Consider the following 19,924-nt stretch of genomic DNA (forward strand, 5'->3'; position numbering starts at 1 on the left):
TTCAAAACTATCTGGATTTGATTTTTTTTTCTTGAAAAAGACAGTTTTCACCATTCTAAAGAACACCAACATTAATATTTGACTTTTTGTGTGAGAGAGACTGAACTCCTTCAGCCAAACTCTTCTTTAATAAGTCATCTTCAAGAAATAGTTTCCAGGCTTCTTGAAAGACCTCCACTGTGTTTTTAGGCGGCTTTAGAAACTCACTGTTTTACCTCCCTTTGTTCATATATGATTTAAACCAAAAATGGAATTTTCAGTCCAGTTCTTGTATAATCTAGCATACCTCATTATTTTCTCCCACTTACTTTTCCTTTCTGATGATGCTTCAGTGAACAGTAGATAATCAGCTGAAGAGCCAGATGCATCTCTGAGGTCCCGTGTCAGGTCTTTACTAGATATCTTGCTGTTTTGCAATGATGTGACGTTCAGATATTGTTCATCTGCTGTAGGTAGATTTTATTTAGTTATTTTTAGCCCTTCTACTTATTTTGTCCCCCACTTTTCCAATTTCCTTTAGATTTTTTAGGGACACACTGCACACCATAGTGGGACTTCCCAAGTTTAAGGATGAAAAAAAAAATACAATTTTATACCTGTCAAACCTTGATATCAGTGCCATTTTGTATTATAGATTTGACTAAAGAAATAGGAACAAATTATCTGTTTTTGCAAAACTGATTCTTTGCTAACTTATATATAGAAGCAAAACTGTTTCATTCCTTTAGTTAGGTTATTTTTTTATGTTTGAGTGGTTCAGACTTCGGGTCCTAACAAACAACCAAACTGTCACGACCTGCGGGGTCGGCAAGGCACTGATCAGCAATCTCTCTCCCCCTCCCCTGTTTTGCCGGGGCGGAACTCATGGCAGGTTCACGCCCTCGGCCCATGCCCTCCCGGATCATGCACACCTGGGCCTCATCAGACCAGCTGGTATATCAGAAGGAGGAGATCAGCTGTTCAACGCTGGATTGTTGTGAAGACTCCTGTCAGTACACGTCGAGCCCTAGTTTCCCACACTTCCGCCTCAGAAAGTAACACTTGTCTCTCTGTTCTAGATTCCCCGGACCCGTCCCCGTGTTTCCCCGTGTGGAGCGTGTAAGAGGTGGCTGGTCACTAGCGGAGAGAGGTTGGCGTGAGCGTGTGTGTGATCCCCTTGTTTTCCCTGGAGCCCTGGAACCCGTCCTCGCACATCTTGTATATAGCACTGTCCTCGCACTGCCTGTAAATACACTTGGTGAAGATTTTTGTGAATAAACTGTCTCTGTTACAACGCACTCCGGAGTCCTGCGAGTGGATCCTCAGAGCAACCCGTGACACAAACAAATAAAAATTCCTCTGAAAATGGTGAAGTCCAAGGAGCCAAAAGCAGTCAATGAATGACTTTCAAAGAAAATGGAAAAAAAGAGAAAGACCTTCAGAAATCCTGGAGAACTATTGCTCAAGACCACTTCAAAAAAACCAAAAAAAAAACCCAAAAAAAAATTCCAAGAAAGTCTGGCTCCTGAAAATCAGGCATTGCTTAAACCTTTTCCAGAGCACTGTAGACTCAAACATGTGCATGATCCTTGAGTAAGGACCTTCTTAACGTTAAAAAATAATTCTGCCTTTAATAATTATGGTTTATGATCTCTTAAAGTAAGAAAGTGCATATTTCTGGCCCCAACAGTATGCATCCCGGCCTCCAACCAGATATATTTGCTAATAAAAACCTGTTGTCTGGTTAATACTGTAGGAATTACATGATCATGTGAGTATTATGCCTTCCGTACCAAACTACTACCCCGGTATTGCCATGTTACTACCAAGCTGTAATGCTATGATGACTATTGTCACTGTGGATCTGTAACAGAACACCACCAGCACTAGGACCCAGCGGGACTCTTGATGATGAACAAGCAGCCCCTACTCAAAAAGTGTAGCGGCCACTCTGACTCACTTGGCCGCACAGAGGCCGACAGACCTCCGCTGTGTATGCGGGTACAACTCTTCTCACATGAGCAGAACTTGTAACCGAAGCAACTGAGGGATTATTACTGGAAACAAATCGGGCGGCACAGACTTCAGAACATCTGAAGACATGGACTCCAAACGACAGAGTGGTAAGTAAATATCCATGTATCGCACGGTAACTGTAAATACTTTATGATAAAGCCTCCATAGGTTGGGTGGGCACCAGTGTAAATGCAAGAGCTCCTCCACAGCGAGGCCACATTCATAAACCCAAACAGAAACAACTGGTTACATTAAAAAACATTATCCACCGTATCAGATACGATATACAGTTCTTTTCCAAACAAAAGCGATGTTATGGGTGGTTTTAATACATCTGGGTTCTCGTTAAACACACGTGAATGGAGAAGCAGCATCTGTCTCAAGTTTCTCTGAGTGAGCGAGCAGAGCGACTCGCGCCTCGCTGCCGGTTGACTCCTGGGGAGTGGGGAGTGATGTCATACAGCCACGCGCCGGGTGGTGCGCTGTGTGAGTGGATGGAGGAGGTATCCTCAGGTAGAGTGATGCAATCTGATACCAACAGAAAAGTGCCCTGTTGGAAGCAGCGCTGCTGGTGGGAAGCAGCAGCAGCTGAATGGCTGCTCTGTTTCAAAACCCTTCAGGCCACTGTGTTGCAAACAGGAAGCTTCTTTACGGGAGACCAGGTGATGAAGAAGGGGCTTAATTTGAAAGATAATAAGAAAGGGGGTTCGTTTGTCACAGAGGTAACTGGTTAAATAGGCAGTTTGCATTAAACGGAAATGTAAATGGATGTCAATGGCATAGCTCAATGCAGCTGCAGAATTAAATTCTAAGCATCTTATCTTGGAATTTGGGACTCTTATCTTATCTTATCTCATCTCATCTTAACATCCTATAACACATAACTTCCCCAGTTCACTGTATTTTTATTAAGTGTGCAGTTCATCTCTTTTTATTATAAGATTTGTGTGAATTTATTGATAATTCGTCTTTTGAAGCAGCTAAATGTAAATAAGCCAATCTTTTTTGTCTTATGGACAGGTGACAAATAAAAGGAAAGAAATAACATTGTTGGGCCACTACATGCCACAGTATGGCACTAAACTTAAATATCTCTGGATCTCTAATGGAGGTCTCTTTTCCAACTGATTCTCACTCATTTGGTGTTTTAGTGATGGTGGTGCTCACACTGTCTAACAAGCTGATCTAAAATCACAGATAGATGTTCTTCCATCTTGAGACCAGGTGATTGTGAAGGCTACAGCATACTATACACATCACTTTTTATAAATTATTAATTAAGAGATTCATTGGCCACCTGTGTCTTACGGATACGAATGTTGCTAACTAGTAAAGGCCATTCAAATCAGAAGTGATTCTTTATAGGATAAAAGCTATGTTATTCTTCCCTGTAAAAGCAGGGAACCTTTCTGTCTGTAAATTTGTCTGTTTGTCAGGAGGATGAAACAAAAACTATCAACCTGACTTTCATGAAAAGTTGCGCATGGACAAATTGAAGAACTGATTCAGTTTTGTTGTGCACCTGGATCACTTTCTTTTTCTTTCCTTAAAAACTGGAAAATGCTGGATTGGCTTTGGCAGACGTTGGGCTCGCTGCCCTTTTAGTTATTTTATTTACACTTCTGCTTTTCCAATGTGAAAATGTGTTGGAGGGGAAAAACATGGAGCACTCAGACACAAGCGGCAAATCCACAGCCAAATGGTTGGAGCAGCTGTACACTGCAGGAGAAAATATTCTCACAGTAAATGTGTGAATACTTGATACTGGAGATTTGGCAAAATATTGCAAGAGCTTCAGTGGCTGGGAAAAATTGGTAGATTCTGAGCTGTGGATAAAGGAGAGATTAAAGAGCTGCAAAGTTTTCTCACAAGCCTATTTTAATTTAAAAAGGTAAACATACCCCTCACTGAATTTTACACTGTTTCTGCGTGCATTCTGCCTATAAGTGGTTTATTGCATTTGCACATATGATTTTCCTCAGTTTAATATGTGTCACAAGCCTTGACCTCTGCCACGTTTGCCTTAAAATCCCTTTTCCTCTACGATTCATTCCAGTGCACAACACACCCCCTCGCTCCATTTTCAGAAAGTGCACAACTCCCTCTTGATTGGATTTCAAGTTGTGTTTCACACAGAAATATAACCTTCACGAATGGAAGTGAGACTGCAGCTCGAAGCCAGAATTAGCTGCGCTTCAAATCAGCTGTGATTACATTTTCTGTAACAGAAACGCAACAGAGCAGCAGGTCTGTACATGTGTCCCATGTGTGTCTGGTGTAGGTGGAAGCTAAGCTGATGTGGTGATGATAGCAGCTTCCCCCTGCCACCAAAGTGGAAAAACAGAGAATCCTGATATTTTGTCCTCATCATCACCCTGTCACTCCCCGTAAAAGCAATAAAAAATAAAACCTTTGAGTGGGTGCGTGTGTCTGTGTGTGTACGTACGCCTCAGTGTTTGCATTTGTGAAAGACAGTGATGACAGGTAGTAACAGTAAAGTGTGGACTGGTCCAGTCATTTTAAATCGTGTGCACTTGATAGGATTATTGCAGACTTAGTTCAAGAAAAGAAACAAAACTAGCTAATTTCCAGATTTCATCCCTTCACAACTCATACTAACTGTGTTCTGGCTGCTGCGTTATCTTTACAAACCATTTTCATTCCACTCTGGGCAAATAAAGAATTTCAGTATTTATAAAAGTCGTTTGTGCCCCTCTGTTTCCTGTGTTTCCACACCATTTGCTATCTGCAGAAAATGATAAGATACTAAAAGAATGCGAAAAGAATTCGTCTACTGTTTCCCCCCAGCTGTTTCTTTTTAAGTATCTTGCTATCTTTGTTGTGGACTTTTTAAAGTGTCTGACTGAACGCTAACCCCAGGCAAGCACTGACACCATCTTTTGTTGTCACGAAAATATGAATTACTGGATGCTGTGTCTCTGAAGTAGACTTTTGTCTTAGTGGGAGATGCTGGGCCTGCCAAGCCTTGAACTTTGGCCTCTGTCTGAAGAGGATGGGTGTCTGGGGAAGGGACAGAGGGAGACAGGCGAGGGAGAGGAGTTGAAGGAAAAGGATCTCAGAGGAAGGGAAAGAAAGGAGTGGCAGAGAGAATATGCAATCTGGAGGGATCTCAGTGCTGAGGAGTGTGGGGGAGGCAGGAAGAGGACAGTTTCATACGGTTTTTGCGTAGAGTATATGTCTTAAATTACCCTTGTTACACATATTAATGTCAATCAGGTAACAGAATCTATGGAAGCAAAAAGCAGTACAGTTCAGTGCATTCATATAGAGTACTTCTGAGTCATGAAGTGTTGGTAAAATTATAACATGGAGGGATATTTTGAATGGGAGAGGCAAGTGAGGATGGGTAGCCTTGGATTTATGTTAATTGGTGTGTTCGAATTATAATGGATGGGAACGAAAGCCTCAGTTTAGGAGAGCCAAAGTGTCTTTCCTGTTTTGACCTGCTGCTTATAGGTATTATGCGGCGAGAAAAGCGGCAGCAGCAGCAGCAGTAAGTAGCAGTTGTTTTGTTCTGAGCTGCAACCAAACACACTAAATCAGTCCAAATGAGAGTCGCATGGCCCGAGTCTCATGACTGATCTTCATCAGGAAGTCTGTCTGTGAAACACACAGAAAAAGGAACGTGAAGACGCACAAACAAACACATTCCTCTTTGTACTCTTGTGACTGTATGTTTACTCAGACGAGGAAGCGAGAGACGAATTAACAGTGAGCGTTTGTGCTTCCTCTTAGTTAAGTGAATGATCGTGTCTATCAGTGGGGAAAAAAAGGATTTGAAGAGGAAATTTGTGCCGTGTGTGTGTGTGTGTGTGTGTATGTGCTTGCATGTGTGTGGTTCTGGGTGGAGTGGGGGTGCGTGGGGCAGTGGGGGATTACAAAGATCCCTCTGTGGGTGAGACAGACCACAATCCTGCAGAACAGCTGATTCTCAGCTTCTGAACCCTCAGGTCCCTTGAGAGAGAGAGAGGGAAATAGAAGGAGAGAGAAATAAAGATATAGACTCAGAGATGAGGGGGAGAGAGAGAGCAGACTGATGTCCTTGACTGTGCGTGTCTTTGAGACCGGCAGAAAATAGATCAGAGCACTGGTCTGATTACTCGAGATCTTTGTTGATTGTTTTTTAATTGACGTTTCCTCAAGTAGAGCAAAATGCATCTGCAAATTGAGCACCCATCAGATAGGAATCTTTCTATTCAGTTGGTTTGGGAGAAATGTAGAGTATGGGCAAGAGATGGAGGGAGAGCATGCAGCGAGAGAAGATGTTGGGGCAGAAACCGAAACAGCAGGACACAAAATGGGAAAGTGGGAAGAAGTGAAGGAGAGTCAAGATCAGGAAGGAGGGGAGAGAAGCTCCTGTCGACAGCAAAGACAGGAAACCACAGCTGCACTCGCACGTACACTCACTCATACACACACGCACGCACACACACAGCTGCTGGAGATACAACCCTGCATGCCCGTGGATTGAGACCGTGCAGCTGCGTTGCACCACGCCCCTCTTACACTGTGTGTTAGTTCCTGTTTTGTTTTCTCCGGGAGTCTCTGACTCCGACAATACGATTGTTTGCTCTGGTCTTGCCGAGCATTGTGGCCATCTAATTTTGGCCCTTGCGGAGACAATAGAGTATTGTCCGAGTGAGAGGGGGAGGCGGAAGAGGCTTGTGAGAGAGTCAGGGCTTTTTCGCTCACTCTCTCTGTCTTCACGTTGTGTGTGAGGAAAACAGACTGTTTTGATCTTATTTTTATTTAACCCTTGTTCCATTTCTTTTCTGGGAATGGGCAATTCATTTATTTATGTTTTTTTTAGGTGTACTTATGCCATAATAAATTGTAAACATACTAAAGCTTATTGATCTGACTAATCATTGTGAAGCATGTTCTTCTTAACAAAGCCATAAAATTAAGTGGATCAGATTGTAAAAAGGGACACGATCCGAAAGAGTCTGCTCTTTCAAATCATTGCTGAAAAATCCTGTTGCTTTTCCAGCTTTCCAGCTATGAACTTTCTGCTTTGTATTATGAATGAAACTGAACTGTAAATTTGACATTTTTAATGCCAAAAAATACAAAATTTAAATGTTTCCACAAACTATAATCTTTCCAGTGTGGATAAAGCCACATAAAAAGCACAGGCTATTAAAACCTCCCACTGGAAACCAAAGGGACATGAAACTATTTTAGACTTGGTTGCACTTGACCTGTTCAAGTGTATGAATAATACTTCATCAAATAACAGTGGATAATATCAGAGAAGCAGTTCTAATGTCTTCAGTGTTTAATTAAAAGTCAATATCAGAAGAAAAGCTGCTTGCTCCGGGTTCAGACTAATCCTAAGATACGCCTTTCAATCTTCTTATATTTAGAAGTAAACAAGTAAATGAACTAACTTGGGGCTTCAAGCAGTTTGGTAACCATCTCCTGTCCTCTGTGGTGAAGCTATACATTTTCCTCTTCACTTTGGCTCCATTTCCTTTAGGGAAGGAAGCTTCCTCCTCCTCACCTTCTTTTTTCTCCGGCTCCCCCTCCTGCTCCTCCTCCTCCTCTTTGTTGGCTGTGAGCAGGCAGGATGTGTGAGAGTGTGTCAGGGCATTTGAAACAATGTCAAGGTCAACAAAACACACACACGGACACACACGCTTGACCCACACAGGATGTAGGAGTGAAAAGAGTAAGTTTTTCAAAGAAAGCACAAAATATCAACGTGGAAAGTCGGATTTAACGCTTAGTAGTGACACACAGAAAACTCGCTGTGTTCCCAAAAAGGCTTGCTCCGAGCGGGACAAAATCACCAGGGTGACATTAGAGGATGTTAAAAATCTTTTCCCTGTCAGCTGTTGCAGCAGCTGACAGCTGAGTTCCAAACTGACTTCATGCCACTTGTGAACTGACAGTTTGGCCTTGTGATGATCTGATGGCCATGCTGAGCACTCAGGATTTTACTTTATTGCTTTTACCTTAAACATTCTTCCCTTAGACAATATTATAGCCTTAAAAACTGCATAAAGCATTATTACCATGCAGATTGTACGCAGTTATATTTATCTATAAAATGTGACTACAGCAGCTAAAGACATAAAGGCCTAAATGTCCTCCAGTTTTCTGCTTCTGAATTCAGACAAATCTGGTTATTGTACTGCTATCCTTAAAATCGTAGAAACATGCTGTCTAACCAGATACTTTCTATCTATTGCATTACTGTGGCCTTCAGTAACACTGTGAGGCATCCTTGAGTCATTTTTGTCCAGGACATATCCTTTAGCGCACACATTAGACAAATATGTAAGAATGCTTTCTTTCATGTGCTAAATTCAATGGGAAACACCCTTTCTTAGAGTGATGCTAAAAAAAACAGTTCATACTTTTTTACTTTGTGGCTGGACTCTTGTAATTCATTATTATCAGGCTGTTTTAAAAACTCCCTAAAAAGCTTTCAGTGTTTCAAAACACTGCAGTGAGAGTACTAACAATGAGATCATATTTCTCTCAGATTAGCTTCTCTTCATTGGCTCCCTGTTGAATTTAAACTTCGCCTCACACACAAGGTCTTGAATAATCAGGGCCGTCATATCTTAAAGACCTCACAGTACCATATGATCATAAACAGAACACTTCGCTCTGAGACTGCAGGCTTATTTGTGGTTATTAAAAGTTTCTAAAAGTAGAATGGGAGGCAGAGCTTTCAGCTGTTAGGCTGCTCTTCTGTGGACCCAGCTCCCAGTTTGTATTTAGTAGACAGACACCCTCTCTACTTTTAGGATTAGACTTAAAACTTTCCGTTTTGATAAGGCATACAGTTAGAACGATCCCTCCCTGACTTCCCATGATGCACTGAGCAGTTCTTCTCCACTTATCTCTTCTCATTCCCCATTCATTATATGGCTTTGTAAGGCATTGCACTTTGTGTTATCCCTCCCATAGTGTGTGTTTTGTCCTTGTTTCTCTGTTCCCTCCTTTTTTCTTTTTCCCCTCACCCCGTTTGTGGCTGCCTGTCCCTGAGCCTGGTTCAGCTGCAGGTTTCTTCCTGTCAAAAGAAAGTTTTCCCTTCCTGCTGTCTCCAAGTGCTTGCTCATAGGGGATCATCATATTGTTGGGGTTTTCTCTCTAATATTATGGGATCTTTACATTACAATATTTTGATGAATTGATATAAATAAAATTTAGTTGAAGTGAATAACCTGGTGGTTCTTGAAATCAGAAGAGTATTACATGATGTCTGTTTTTGTGGTTTCTAGTTGTGATGGAACGACTTGTAAATGAGTTAGGCTCTCTGCTGAAGATGTTGGACCACGAGACGGTCAGTCCTGCTACCGCTGAAAAAATGGCATCCATACGCAACATCCTGGACTCACTGCAGCTGTCAGGTACAGAATCTCCAATGTTAGGATGGCAATGTAAATAACTCAGGTTAATATTTCTTAACATGTACAGTTTCTTGTACAGCACAGGTTAATACATTTCACACAGCACATAAATAACTTACAGTTCTTTACTTAGTCAACTGCACTGAATGACCTTTCCCAATTGTTTAAATTTAGGACTTCGAAGAAGGTCCACTCGGTCCTGGCTGGTCCAGCCAGCCGTAGTCTAAGCAGTTTAAGGTCTGGCTGCAGATAGACTACATCAATAAAGTGAAAAACTCATTTGTCCAAACTTCCAATTGTTTTTAAGTCACTCACTATGATTTTGATGTTGCTGTTTGATTGATGGTTTTGTGATTTCCACTGACTGTGTAATATATTCTCCCTTGAAGATAATAAAGATCTGATCTTTCAGATAGAGCCCAGTAATAATAAAATTGCCCTTTTGTGTTACTTTTATTATTTATTTTATTTCCTGCTCTTCTGTCAGGTGCTACTGGCTTCTTATAGCATGCATAGTTCTACTGTAAGATTGGACATCTAGAGACTGAAGTTTCTGTCTTTTGGACATCTGCATTTTGGTTAGGTTTTGGTAAAACGATTTTAGGATGAAATATGACTTGCAGAAACATCAGGGCAGTATTTAAAATGGTGTTTCATTAGAAAAAAGTCATGCATTATAAACAGTTTGATTGCCAGACTTGTCTCACTAGTGCCAAGAAACACCTTCTGCACACCAGCAGGTCAGATAGAACAGCAGCATTTGATGTCCTGGCATTACAAAAATAGTAAAAGCAGCACTTTATTTCAATACAATGTAGAAATAAGAATATTCAATGTAGAAGTGTTTTTTTATTTATTCAGGATGAATTCAGCTGAGTGTGATGGCAGCAGTTTAGCCAAAAAGAAAAAAAGAAAAAAAAAGTCAGAAGTGTCACATCAACAGTACTACAGCATGTCTTTCTTTTTTGTCTGTTTGCAATGGTGTGACCCTACTGTGTTTAGCCAACCACACTGAAACTGCTCAACTTGAGAGAGTGCAGCAGTTGTTGTGCTACAAAATGCAGCCTCTGTGACATGAAATCTTGCTGAGGTCTTTACAGACAAATCCCTTTTTATCTGGAAGAATACAGGATGTCGGGGAGGATAAAAGGATCCGTGTAAGAGGATAATGAAATGCAAAGAGGATAATGAGAACAGCAAAACATCCCGATGGTCTCAGAAAACAAATATTAGACTGGACCCAGTCTGTCGTGTCCATACTCATCTTTTTTAAATAGTTGCTGTGTATTTCGCATCATTGTATCTGTTTTTTTCTGTCAAACCTTTCTGTGACCTTTCACACACATTTTCTTTGTTCTTGCTGTACAAAGATTTTCAATCTCAGTTCTGTACTCCCTGTACATAGGTCACCATAGATCTAATTTTTATTGCAGATGAAATACTATTTATACTTCATTATTCAGTCTCTATAGCCCTTCTTAATCCTGACCTAAAAGCTATAGGCTATGTAACCCTAACTCTGATCCTGGTTTTAATCCATAATTTGTCTTTTCCACAGTGAACGGCTCTGATGTCTACATGAACAGCTGTCTCTATGGCAATGGCACGAGCTTTGTAGAGTCTCTGTTTGAGGATTTTGGTTAGTAGTCCTTCAAAATACCTTCGGTTCGGTTCAGTTACAAAAAAATCCTTTGTGTATGTATTTACAATCATTATACCTCTGTTTATATAAAATTATAAAGTTAATCATGATTAATCCTATCAGGCTGTGATTTGCACATGCTCAGTGCATCTCCAGTGGAGCAGAAAGAGCACAAGGATGAAGAGGAGAAGACTCATCCCAATAAATCTGTAAGTCATTCACAGAAACTACTTACCTACACCAGCCTTCCTTTTACCCCCAGTTCTGGTTCAGCAGCTACCTTTGGTTTTCAGACCCCAACTGACACTCCTCCTCCTCCTTTGCCAACTACACCCCTTCCTGATGACTACTATGAAGAAGCTGTTCCTCTAGATCCGGGATCTACTCCTCAGTACTTTACCACCAGTATGAACACATGCATATACAAACGCACATGTGTGTGCGCATTCATGTATAATGGTAATCAGATCAGTACCTTTGGTTCTGCTTTCTCACATACTCTATCTATTCACCTGTAGCATCCAGGAACTCTGTGGAGGACGCCTATTATGAAGATGCTGACAATAACTACCCCACCACCAGAATGAATGGGCCTCCCAAAAGCTCCTGTGAGTCTTAATCTGACCCTTATTCATGCTAGTTTATGTCTAGTAGTAGAGCTAGGATTTTGTGAATCACAATTTGTTTTGTGGATCTTCTGTAAAACAATAATTGCTTTGGTACTCAGACAATGACTCAGATGCTCTGAGTAGTTCCTACGAGTCTTACGAAGAAGAGGAAGAGGAAGCAAAGGGCCGAGACCAACCTCAGAGATGGACAGCCGAGGAAAGAACAGATGGACCGGTTCGAGACTGCCGCATCTGTGCCTTCCTACTGCGAAAGAAACGCTTTGGCCAGTGGGCTAAGCAGCTTGTTGTTGTCCGAGACAATAAACTGCAGGTAAATAGATGCTGCTGTTTATTAATGTTTATTTTATCATTCAAATCAAAGAATTGTCTTTTTCTGGTGTTATTCAAGGTAAATCCTTATTTATTTATGGTGAATCAGACAGTTGAACACACTTATTTGTAAGCCACAGTTTACACAGTTATTTTCCAGCTTATAACAGTAAGAGGCTAGGCTTACATAGATTATCTTTTACTCAAATAATGCATGTTCTTGACTTCTTCCTTCACAGTGTTTTAAAAGCATCAAAGAGAGCTCTCCCAACACAGAGCTCCCACTGAATCTTTGCAACGTCATCTATGTCCCTAAGGAAGGCCGGAAAAAGCGTCACGAGTTGCGCTTCTCATTACCTGGGGGCGAAGCGCTAGTCTTGGCAGTCCAGAGTAAAGAACAGGCCCAGCGATGGCTCAAGGTACCTTTTTTCACCTCATTAGAGGCACGGTGCTGAGACAGATGAGCAGACACAAGGCTGTGCCTGTAAATGAATGTTTTCTTTTTCTCTGTTCAGGTGGTCCACGATGTTGGCAGCCAGTGTAGCAACACTGAGGGGCTGGATGGATCAACTTCTCCAATTATACAGAGGAAGCTGGAGCTCGACAAGGTGAGTGTGCTTATCTGCGTATGTCCTTGAATGTCAGACTGTTTGTCCGCAGTGTTCTCTTTGTGGTCTTGCCACAAAGACCAAAATTTCCCATAAAACAGACTTAATGAGGAGCCCCAATGCCGGTCTAACGCTGTGCTCTTACTGTGTCTTACTATGACAAATGTAATTTGTGGCATACTGAATATATACCCCAGTTTTAACATTTCAGTGTCGCTGACATCACCCTCTTTCAGCCCACGCATGACACAACTATTCCTTTGGCTTCTAGTTTACAAGCAGTGAGTGAGGTGATTATTGCGGTTGCTGAGTTGCCTTGGTTTCAAAGAGCTTCAAGTCCTGAACAAACTGAATGCATGCTGACATGGCAGTTACACCCCACGTTGGCAGAAAGAAATAGTCATACTCCCAGAGGATACATTAATTTTTATTTATTTTTATTTTTAACATGAAAACGGAAAGACAAATGTGCCAATTTTTGCTATTCCTTGTTTCCTCTCTTCAAATGTTATAAAAGAGAGAAGTAAAAGTGTTTTGTTCCTTTTGTTGCCAGGTGCTACAGTCTGAGAGACAGGCTTCAGACTCAGACAGCGGGCCAACAGCAGACAGTCAGGCCACTGCACACGGGTCAGGACGAGACACTACTGACTCACTCAGTACGTGAACCTTCACCAGCAGTTTTTGAGATGTTTTTGTTGCAACCGACTCTTTTTTATTGTGGTTGCTTCATTGAAATAAGCTTCTTGTGTGTACACTCTCAGTAATTATAGCACAAGACATGTTATTGCAGGTTAAATCGGTGGTTATAGTGAGATTTAACGTTAGATTAGTGTCTGTGGGTAATTTCTCAGTGTTACCACAGATATATTGGGACAGTTCAACATGATTTACACTTTACATGCTCTTTAAAATCACAGCAAAGCATCTTTCTGGTCTCGTTGGCATATTTCACAGTGAAAACAAACATTTAGATAGATGGTTGTTAAAGGGTATTTAGGCACAGTTCCGCAGATGCAGCACACTGTTGATCTGTGGGGAGAGGCATAACACCTTCCTCTCACATGTTGTAAGATTAGGAGGTAAAGGATTCATTTCAGTATATTTGTAACACACATCATATACTGCATTGCTCTTCTAGCTTAATTTATGTTGCCATTTTTATGAAAAGAGAGGAACACTGTATGAGTAATACTATTCTGACTCATTCATTGATACTTTGTAGCATTTTTTTAAAAAAGGTAAACTAATAACTGTCAGGGAGACGATTTTTTCCCTCCATTATTCTACATCTTTAACATAGAGAAACCAACATAGTTACAGTTTAAGAGAAATGTAAATGACTGTGATGCAACTTCTCTGTAGTAAATGATAACTGTATGTCTGTTACAAAGTTTAGTGGTTGTTGATGGGTTTTGTGTGAATAGTGTTTTACGTAGTCTAGCATCTTTTTAAACCATAAATATTTAAATAAGGGTTCTTCAAATGGTTCCTCAGTTTCTAAGAGTCCCCACTTTCAGGGTCTGGAACTCAGGTCCCCACAAGGCTACAAAAGCAAACACACACACAATATTTTTGTTTTTCTATCTACAAAATCAGGAAGGATAAACCAGGGAGATCCTTGGTGCTGGGTTAGAAAATAGGTCAAACACAGTGAAATTGGGAAACAGTTGTTTCAAATCTGTTTACGGACGAAGGAACTCTGATCCTAAAGAGACATGAGAGAGAGGGAGAGACAGGAAGTGAGGCTCGAGCAGATATGACATCCTTCCTGTCCTCTTCCTGCAATTGTCTCCCACTGACATCATCAGGAAGTAGTGTGAACAGTGCACTGCAGCACCTGGTACATTCAGAGTGAACTTGCAAACCGGCTGTCGGGGTCTGGTTGAATAAATACAAGCCATCTCTGAAATAACAAGATATTATTTCTTCAAAAGCTTCATGAGTCCTGTTTGGGTGCAGGGTCTTTTTCAAAAATGTATTTTTTCCAGAATTCAGACCTTTTACTTTATTCCAGTTTTCATCATGTTTTTGTTACATTGTAACTGATAAAATGTAAAACTTAAAAAAATAATAACAGCATGATATTTAAATGATGAGGCAACATTGTCTGTTTTACTGGCTGGATGTTATAAAGTTCAACTTCAGGATGTGTTTGACTTCAGACAGGGGGAAGCGTGGAGCATTTTCAGAGCTGACCGGGTCGATGAGCCGAGCAGCTGGGAGGAAAATCAATCGGATCATCACCTTTTCCAAGCGGAAACCTCCTTTACCAGGAGAGTCTCCTTTGTCTTCTGGCCAGCATGACAACCCCCGCTCTGGTGAGAAGACCTGATGAATACTTTGTTGAATGGCTGGTTAGTTAGAGAATCATCTAAGTGGCTGATTGATGTTTAGATTGTTTTCCATTAGCATTTGTAATTTGACATCAGTGTCAAAGAGTGTTAAAGGACAAATTAATGCTGATGATGCACAATTCAGAACAATAAAAATGCCTTTTAGGAAAAAAACTTATAACTGTAGAGATGTAAAAGTTATTGTACATATTCTTCCTATAATACACCAAATATTTGTCCACGAATTCCTCCTCCATGATCAGGAGCTAAACAATTATAATGTGCTGTAATGGGCACAAGTAGATATTAAGTCCCTGAAGTTTTTATTCCATATCTGTTGTTATGACATCATCAGTTTGCCTAGCCAACACCTAAGAACAAGCTAAAATGACTCATTTTTAGCATTCATGCCAATATAACAACTTATAAAAACATCATATCATTTTAATTTCATGATAATAACATCTAATTTAGATCCAGAAACCGAACGTCACATCAAACAGTGTTGGGTACATTATATGACAATGAATAAAATGTAAATACGTTCTTTTTAACACACTCATCAGGATATCTGAGCGTGTGTCTGAGCGGCTCTTGGAGGGAGCGGTGGTGCGTGCTCCGGGGTGGAAGTTTGTACCTGCAGAAGGACCCTGGGGACCAGCGACCCCCAATCATTGTGGTGCCACTCAAGGGGGCAGAGGTGATGCCAGGCGGGCTTGGACCTAAACATCCGTTCTCTTTCCGCATCCTACAGGGAGGCAACGAGCTGGCAGCTCTGGAGGTGAAGCAGGAGATCTTGAATCATTTTATCCAGCACAGGAGATTTAATGTATATACAGACTGATTTTATTTGTGCCACTTGGTTACATCACTGTTGATATAGCTGAGAGGTATCATCAGTGTGCGCACAGGCATGCCACACCTTACATTTTTCTGCTCATGGACTAACAAATGTGCGTGTGTCTGTTCGTGTTTGTGTGTCATTCAGGCCAGCTGCTCTGAGGATCTTGGCCGCTGGCTTGGAGTTTTATTTGCAGAAACCGGCAGCAGCACTCTCCCTGAAGAGTTGCACTATGATTACATCGATGTGGACACACTTACTGACATACGGCATGCTGCCAGACACTCCTTCTTGTGAGTCAACAGTATGCGTTTTTGTGCATATGTTTATCCAATAGTCTTTTATTACAGCTTTTATTTTTAAAATACTCATTTTTATATTCATATATCTTCCTCTTCTTTTTCTCCCAGGTGGGCTACAACAGCTAACTCCTCCAGTAGTGCTTCAATAGACTCCAGAACTTACGATGAGGTCTATGAAAGTGTTGCGGTGAGAAAACTTTATTTTTCTTTAATTCTAAGCAAGTGATGAGATACAAAAACCTTTATATTGAACACAGCAGACACAGAGATGTTTAAATCTGCTTCTACTCTCTTTCTCTCCTCACTGATCCTCTCCTCTCTCTTACATTCATTCATTGAAATTTATTGCAAATTTACAGAATACAAACACCATTTTTTGTAACTTAGGATTTTAATACCATTCTGTGTTGAGCTTCACTGGAGCCCTAGTGAAACTACTAATAAGATTTTGGATAATAGATTAACAAAATATGTTTTCTTTTTTCTTTTTTAATCCGATCTTTAAAAAGCTTACATTTATCAGTCATATAAACATATAGTATTTATAGTATTTTCCTTTTCCTTAAAGTTCCTCTATTACATTTTGTTAATTAGAATTCATTAAATTATTCTGTTGCAGGAAGTGGATGTGGAGAGCAGAGGAGGCCAGGTGAGACGTCACGCTTCGTTCTCCAGCAGGGACTCTGAGAAAACTGAACAACAAGCTGCCATTAAGAGACATGCCTCCAGTGAGTCTCGGTTAATTTCATAATTCATTAGACTGTCTCCATGAAAGTGATTTGGGTTCAAATGTGGCCAAATCTGTCTTCATTTCCTTCTTTTTCACATCATAGATGTGAATCAGTATGGGCGGTATGGGAAGACACGGGCAGAGGAGGATGCCAGGCGGTACCTGAGAGAGAAAGAGGAGTTGGAGAAGCAGAAGGAGGACCTCAGAAATGCACTGATTTCCCTGCGCAAGGAGAAAAGGCAGTTGAAGGAGGAGGGGAAGAGCGGCACAGGTCAGAGACGAATCACACACACAGCGCTTGTTCAGTCGTAGGCTTCATAGCGGTCCTAATTATGAGTGTGTGTGTGTGTGTGTGTGTTCAGGTAATAGTGTGGAAAAGCAGTTAGCTGAGCTGGAAACACTGTGCAAACAGAAGGAGGAGGAACGGGTGGAGCTGGAACTGAGACTGACAGAGGTCAAAGAAAACCTGAAGAAGTCACTGGCTAGAGGGGCACTGGGTCCACCTACTGATACCAAGATCAACGTCAAGGTAGGCAGCAAACACACACATCTGTTTACAGCTGGAACTGAAGCTCTCCTTAGAAAACTCTTAATGAATGTACTTTAAAATATATACAAACGCTCTTATAAGAGTTCTTTACATACATACATTTAAATGCAGTCGTGAGGTTTTTTGTTTAGGATGGAGGTAAAAAGATGATACTAAAAATACATCAATATCAACGACTGCTAAAAGTTCATATGAGCTTCAGTGAAGATTTACGGTTGATTTTTGTCCAGAACATGAGCTGAGGGATTTCTCACATGAACAGCTGGGACTGTATTAAGACAAATCCTTTAAATCAGTGTGCAGTGTCTGTTACCAGACAAGTCATTTATTTGACCATATGGCCCTTATTTATTTGACTTTTATTTTATCAGGCTTTATATGTTTGTTTGCTAACATATGTTTCTCATTTTAGACATTTATAATGAGTTTCTGTGTTTGCTTGTTTTGGTGTTTCTCTCTTCATTCTTTCTGTGTTCTTGTATGCTTGTTTTAGTAATCCATCTGCTTTTGACTGGAAGAACTTTTGGTCTTCTTGTGTTGTTTTTAAAGTAACATCACTGGGCTCAAATAAGTGAAATCAAACTTTTACTGTTTTTTGGGGGGGTTGCCTGTGTGTTCGTGCGTAGGCGCAGGGCAGTAAGGTTGAAAAGGTTTACATGGAGACTGTGCCTGTCAACGCGGCATCTGAGCTTCGAAAGCGGCCTCCGTCTCTTTACGCCTCCTCCAAGGGGAATGTGATGCAGAAGGCAAAGGTAGAGTGCGCGTGTGTTTGTGTGTGCGAGGACCAAAAACTGCTTGACTCACATGCTCCCGTTTTACTGTTTCCAGGAGTGGGAGTCAAAGAAGGGGACATAGAGTGATCATAAACAGATCGACAGATGGAGACGAGGACGTTTGAAAGGAAAACGCAAGAAGAGCAAGAAAACTGGCACTGAAGAGAGAAAGGATGGACTCGGAGGCATTGCGCTCTCATTTCATCTAAAGGAAAAGTACAGGCAGCGTGATGCTGCACCAGCTACTGTAAATACGACATGCTCAGCTGATACATCAGTACCGTGTTAATGTGGATCACTATGAACGTGATGTGTACGTGTTGGTGTGAGTTTGCATGCGTGTTTACATTTGCACAGGGCTGCAGAAAGTTTAAAAAAAAAAAAGGAAAGCGTAGCAAAGGGAGAGTGTAGTTCTTCAACACTGTGAGTTCAGCGTTACAGGCAAGACGTTTTAGCTACACCCACTGGTTTGTATTATTTTTATACTTGATACTTGGAAATGAAAAATGAAAAACCTGGTTAAAGAAAATTTTTTAGTTATAATCTTAAATTATCATTATTAGTAAGAGAAGTACAGAATCTCATATCTTAATTGTGTATTTATACGTTTAATAAAAAATATCGAGTAGACACTGTTCCTAAAAGCAATGAATAAATGTTTGTTGTTGCAATGTGAAACAATTGGTTTTAACCTTTATATGACTCTTATTTTTCACATTTGACTTTTGCACTTTATCTTGTTGTATTTTGTGATTGCATAAATGTGTCCTCGGCCCCTCTCAGCTGAATCATTTGAAGATAAATGCCTGTGTCTGCTTTACCTGCCCTTCACTGAGAAACGAACACACGCAAATGTTGGAGTAAATAATTTTATAAAGAATATTTGTGTTTGGGACTGTTTATTTTATGTCCCCCGTGTCTATTTTCCCTCATTTCTTTAGACTTTTAAGATTCTTTACCAGAGTTTCTTTTATTGCTGCCTCTCATCCACCCCCAAGATGAGTTACCAATAATAGCAACAGAGCTCTGAAATAGAAGCACCACCTAGTGGTCAAATAAAATGCCACTTTTGCTTTAATGTTCTTGTTTTGCTTCCAAAGGCAAGTTGAAGTTAATTGTGCTAAGTTCAACATTAAAATAAGTCAATACTTAAGGTTTTTTCCTCTCTTATAAGAGCTCAAGGAGCTCCTTAATGTGAAGATAACTACAGTCAAAGCTACTATGTGAGAGGGCAGTGGTTCAATGCCAAGCTCCTCCAGCTTGAATGTTGTTGAGGTCTCCATGGACAGTTTACGGAGCCCAATACTGTAGCTGACCTCACTGATTGTGAGACAGTGAGAAAGTGTTTAAAGGCTTATGGGTTGGAGTTGAACGTTAGGTGAGTGTGAATAAAACAGCGTTATAATTCTTTCTCTTCGTCTGCTAGATAAGGCAATAAATGTCATTTCTGTTCATGGTACAACTCATAAAAAACGTTTTCATGCATGAAAAACACAAATTCACTTTATCCAGAATCCTGTTTGGATCCTACAGTGATTAACTTAAGTGTTTTATGCATATGTTCAGTGCAGCACCATGCGGTTTTCGATCATCATTCACGTGCTCTGTTAAACTCCAAATGTCTGAATAACAAGCATGGCTTCTTTGAGCCTTCAGATAAAGTGGTTTGCGTGTTTTTAATATCTGTATCAAACATACAGTCACGGTAAAAAGAGAGTGCACCCTCTGCCGATTCTTTGTTTTACATCATTTGATCAGGGCATAACTAAATATATTGATCTGGTCTTCACCAGTTCTTAAGATTAAGTTAATACAACCTCAGATGAA

General features: G+C 40.6%; 1 protein-coding gene across 2 annotated transcripts; it reads left to right on the forward strand.

Annotated features, from left to right (window-relative positions):
• Window positions 1-1,921: 1,921 nt before the first annotated feature.
• afap1l1b (actin filament associated protein 1-like 1b) lies at window positions 1,922-18,977 on the forward strand. Of its 2 annotated transcripts, XM_004550280.4 has the most exons (19): window positions 1,922-2,102; window positions 9,252-9,380; window positions 10,939-11,019; window positions 11,146-11,231; window positions 11,316-11,427; window positions 11,541-11,630; window positions 11,750-11,961; window positions 12,200-12,379; window positions 12,476-12,568; window positions 13,122-13,224; window positions 14,731-14,886; window positions 15,468-15,682; window positions 15,890-16,035; window positions 16,153-16,231; window positions 16,664-16,772; window positions 16,878-17,045; window positions 17,137-17,303; window positions 17,951-18,076; window positions 18,153-18,977. In XM_004550280.4, the coding sequence occupies exons 1-19, from the start codon at window positions 2,081-2,083 to the stop codon at window positions 18,177-18,179; spliced, it is 2,301 nt and encodes a 766-aa protein (XP_004550337.1). In that variant the 5' UTR covers window positions 1,922-2,080; the 3' UTR covers window positions 18,180-18,977. The 2 variants fall into 2 exon arrangements, with proteins under 2 accessions (XP_004550337.1, XP_076745425.1); XM_076889310.1 differs by lacking the exon at window positions 17,951-18,076.
• Window positions 18,978-19,924: the final 947 nt, after the last annotated feature.

Source organism: Maylandia zebra, linkage group LG10 (assembly GCF_041146795.1).
Source record: "Maylandia zebra isolate NMK-2024a linkage group LG10, Mzebra_GT3a, whole genome shotgun sequence".
NCBI classification, from domain to species: domain Eukaryota; kingdom Metazoa; phylum Chordata; class Actinopteri; order Cichliformes; family Cichlidae; genus Maylandia; species Maylandia zebra.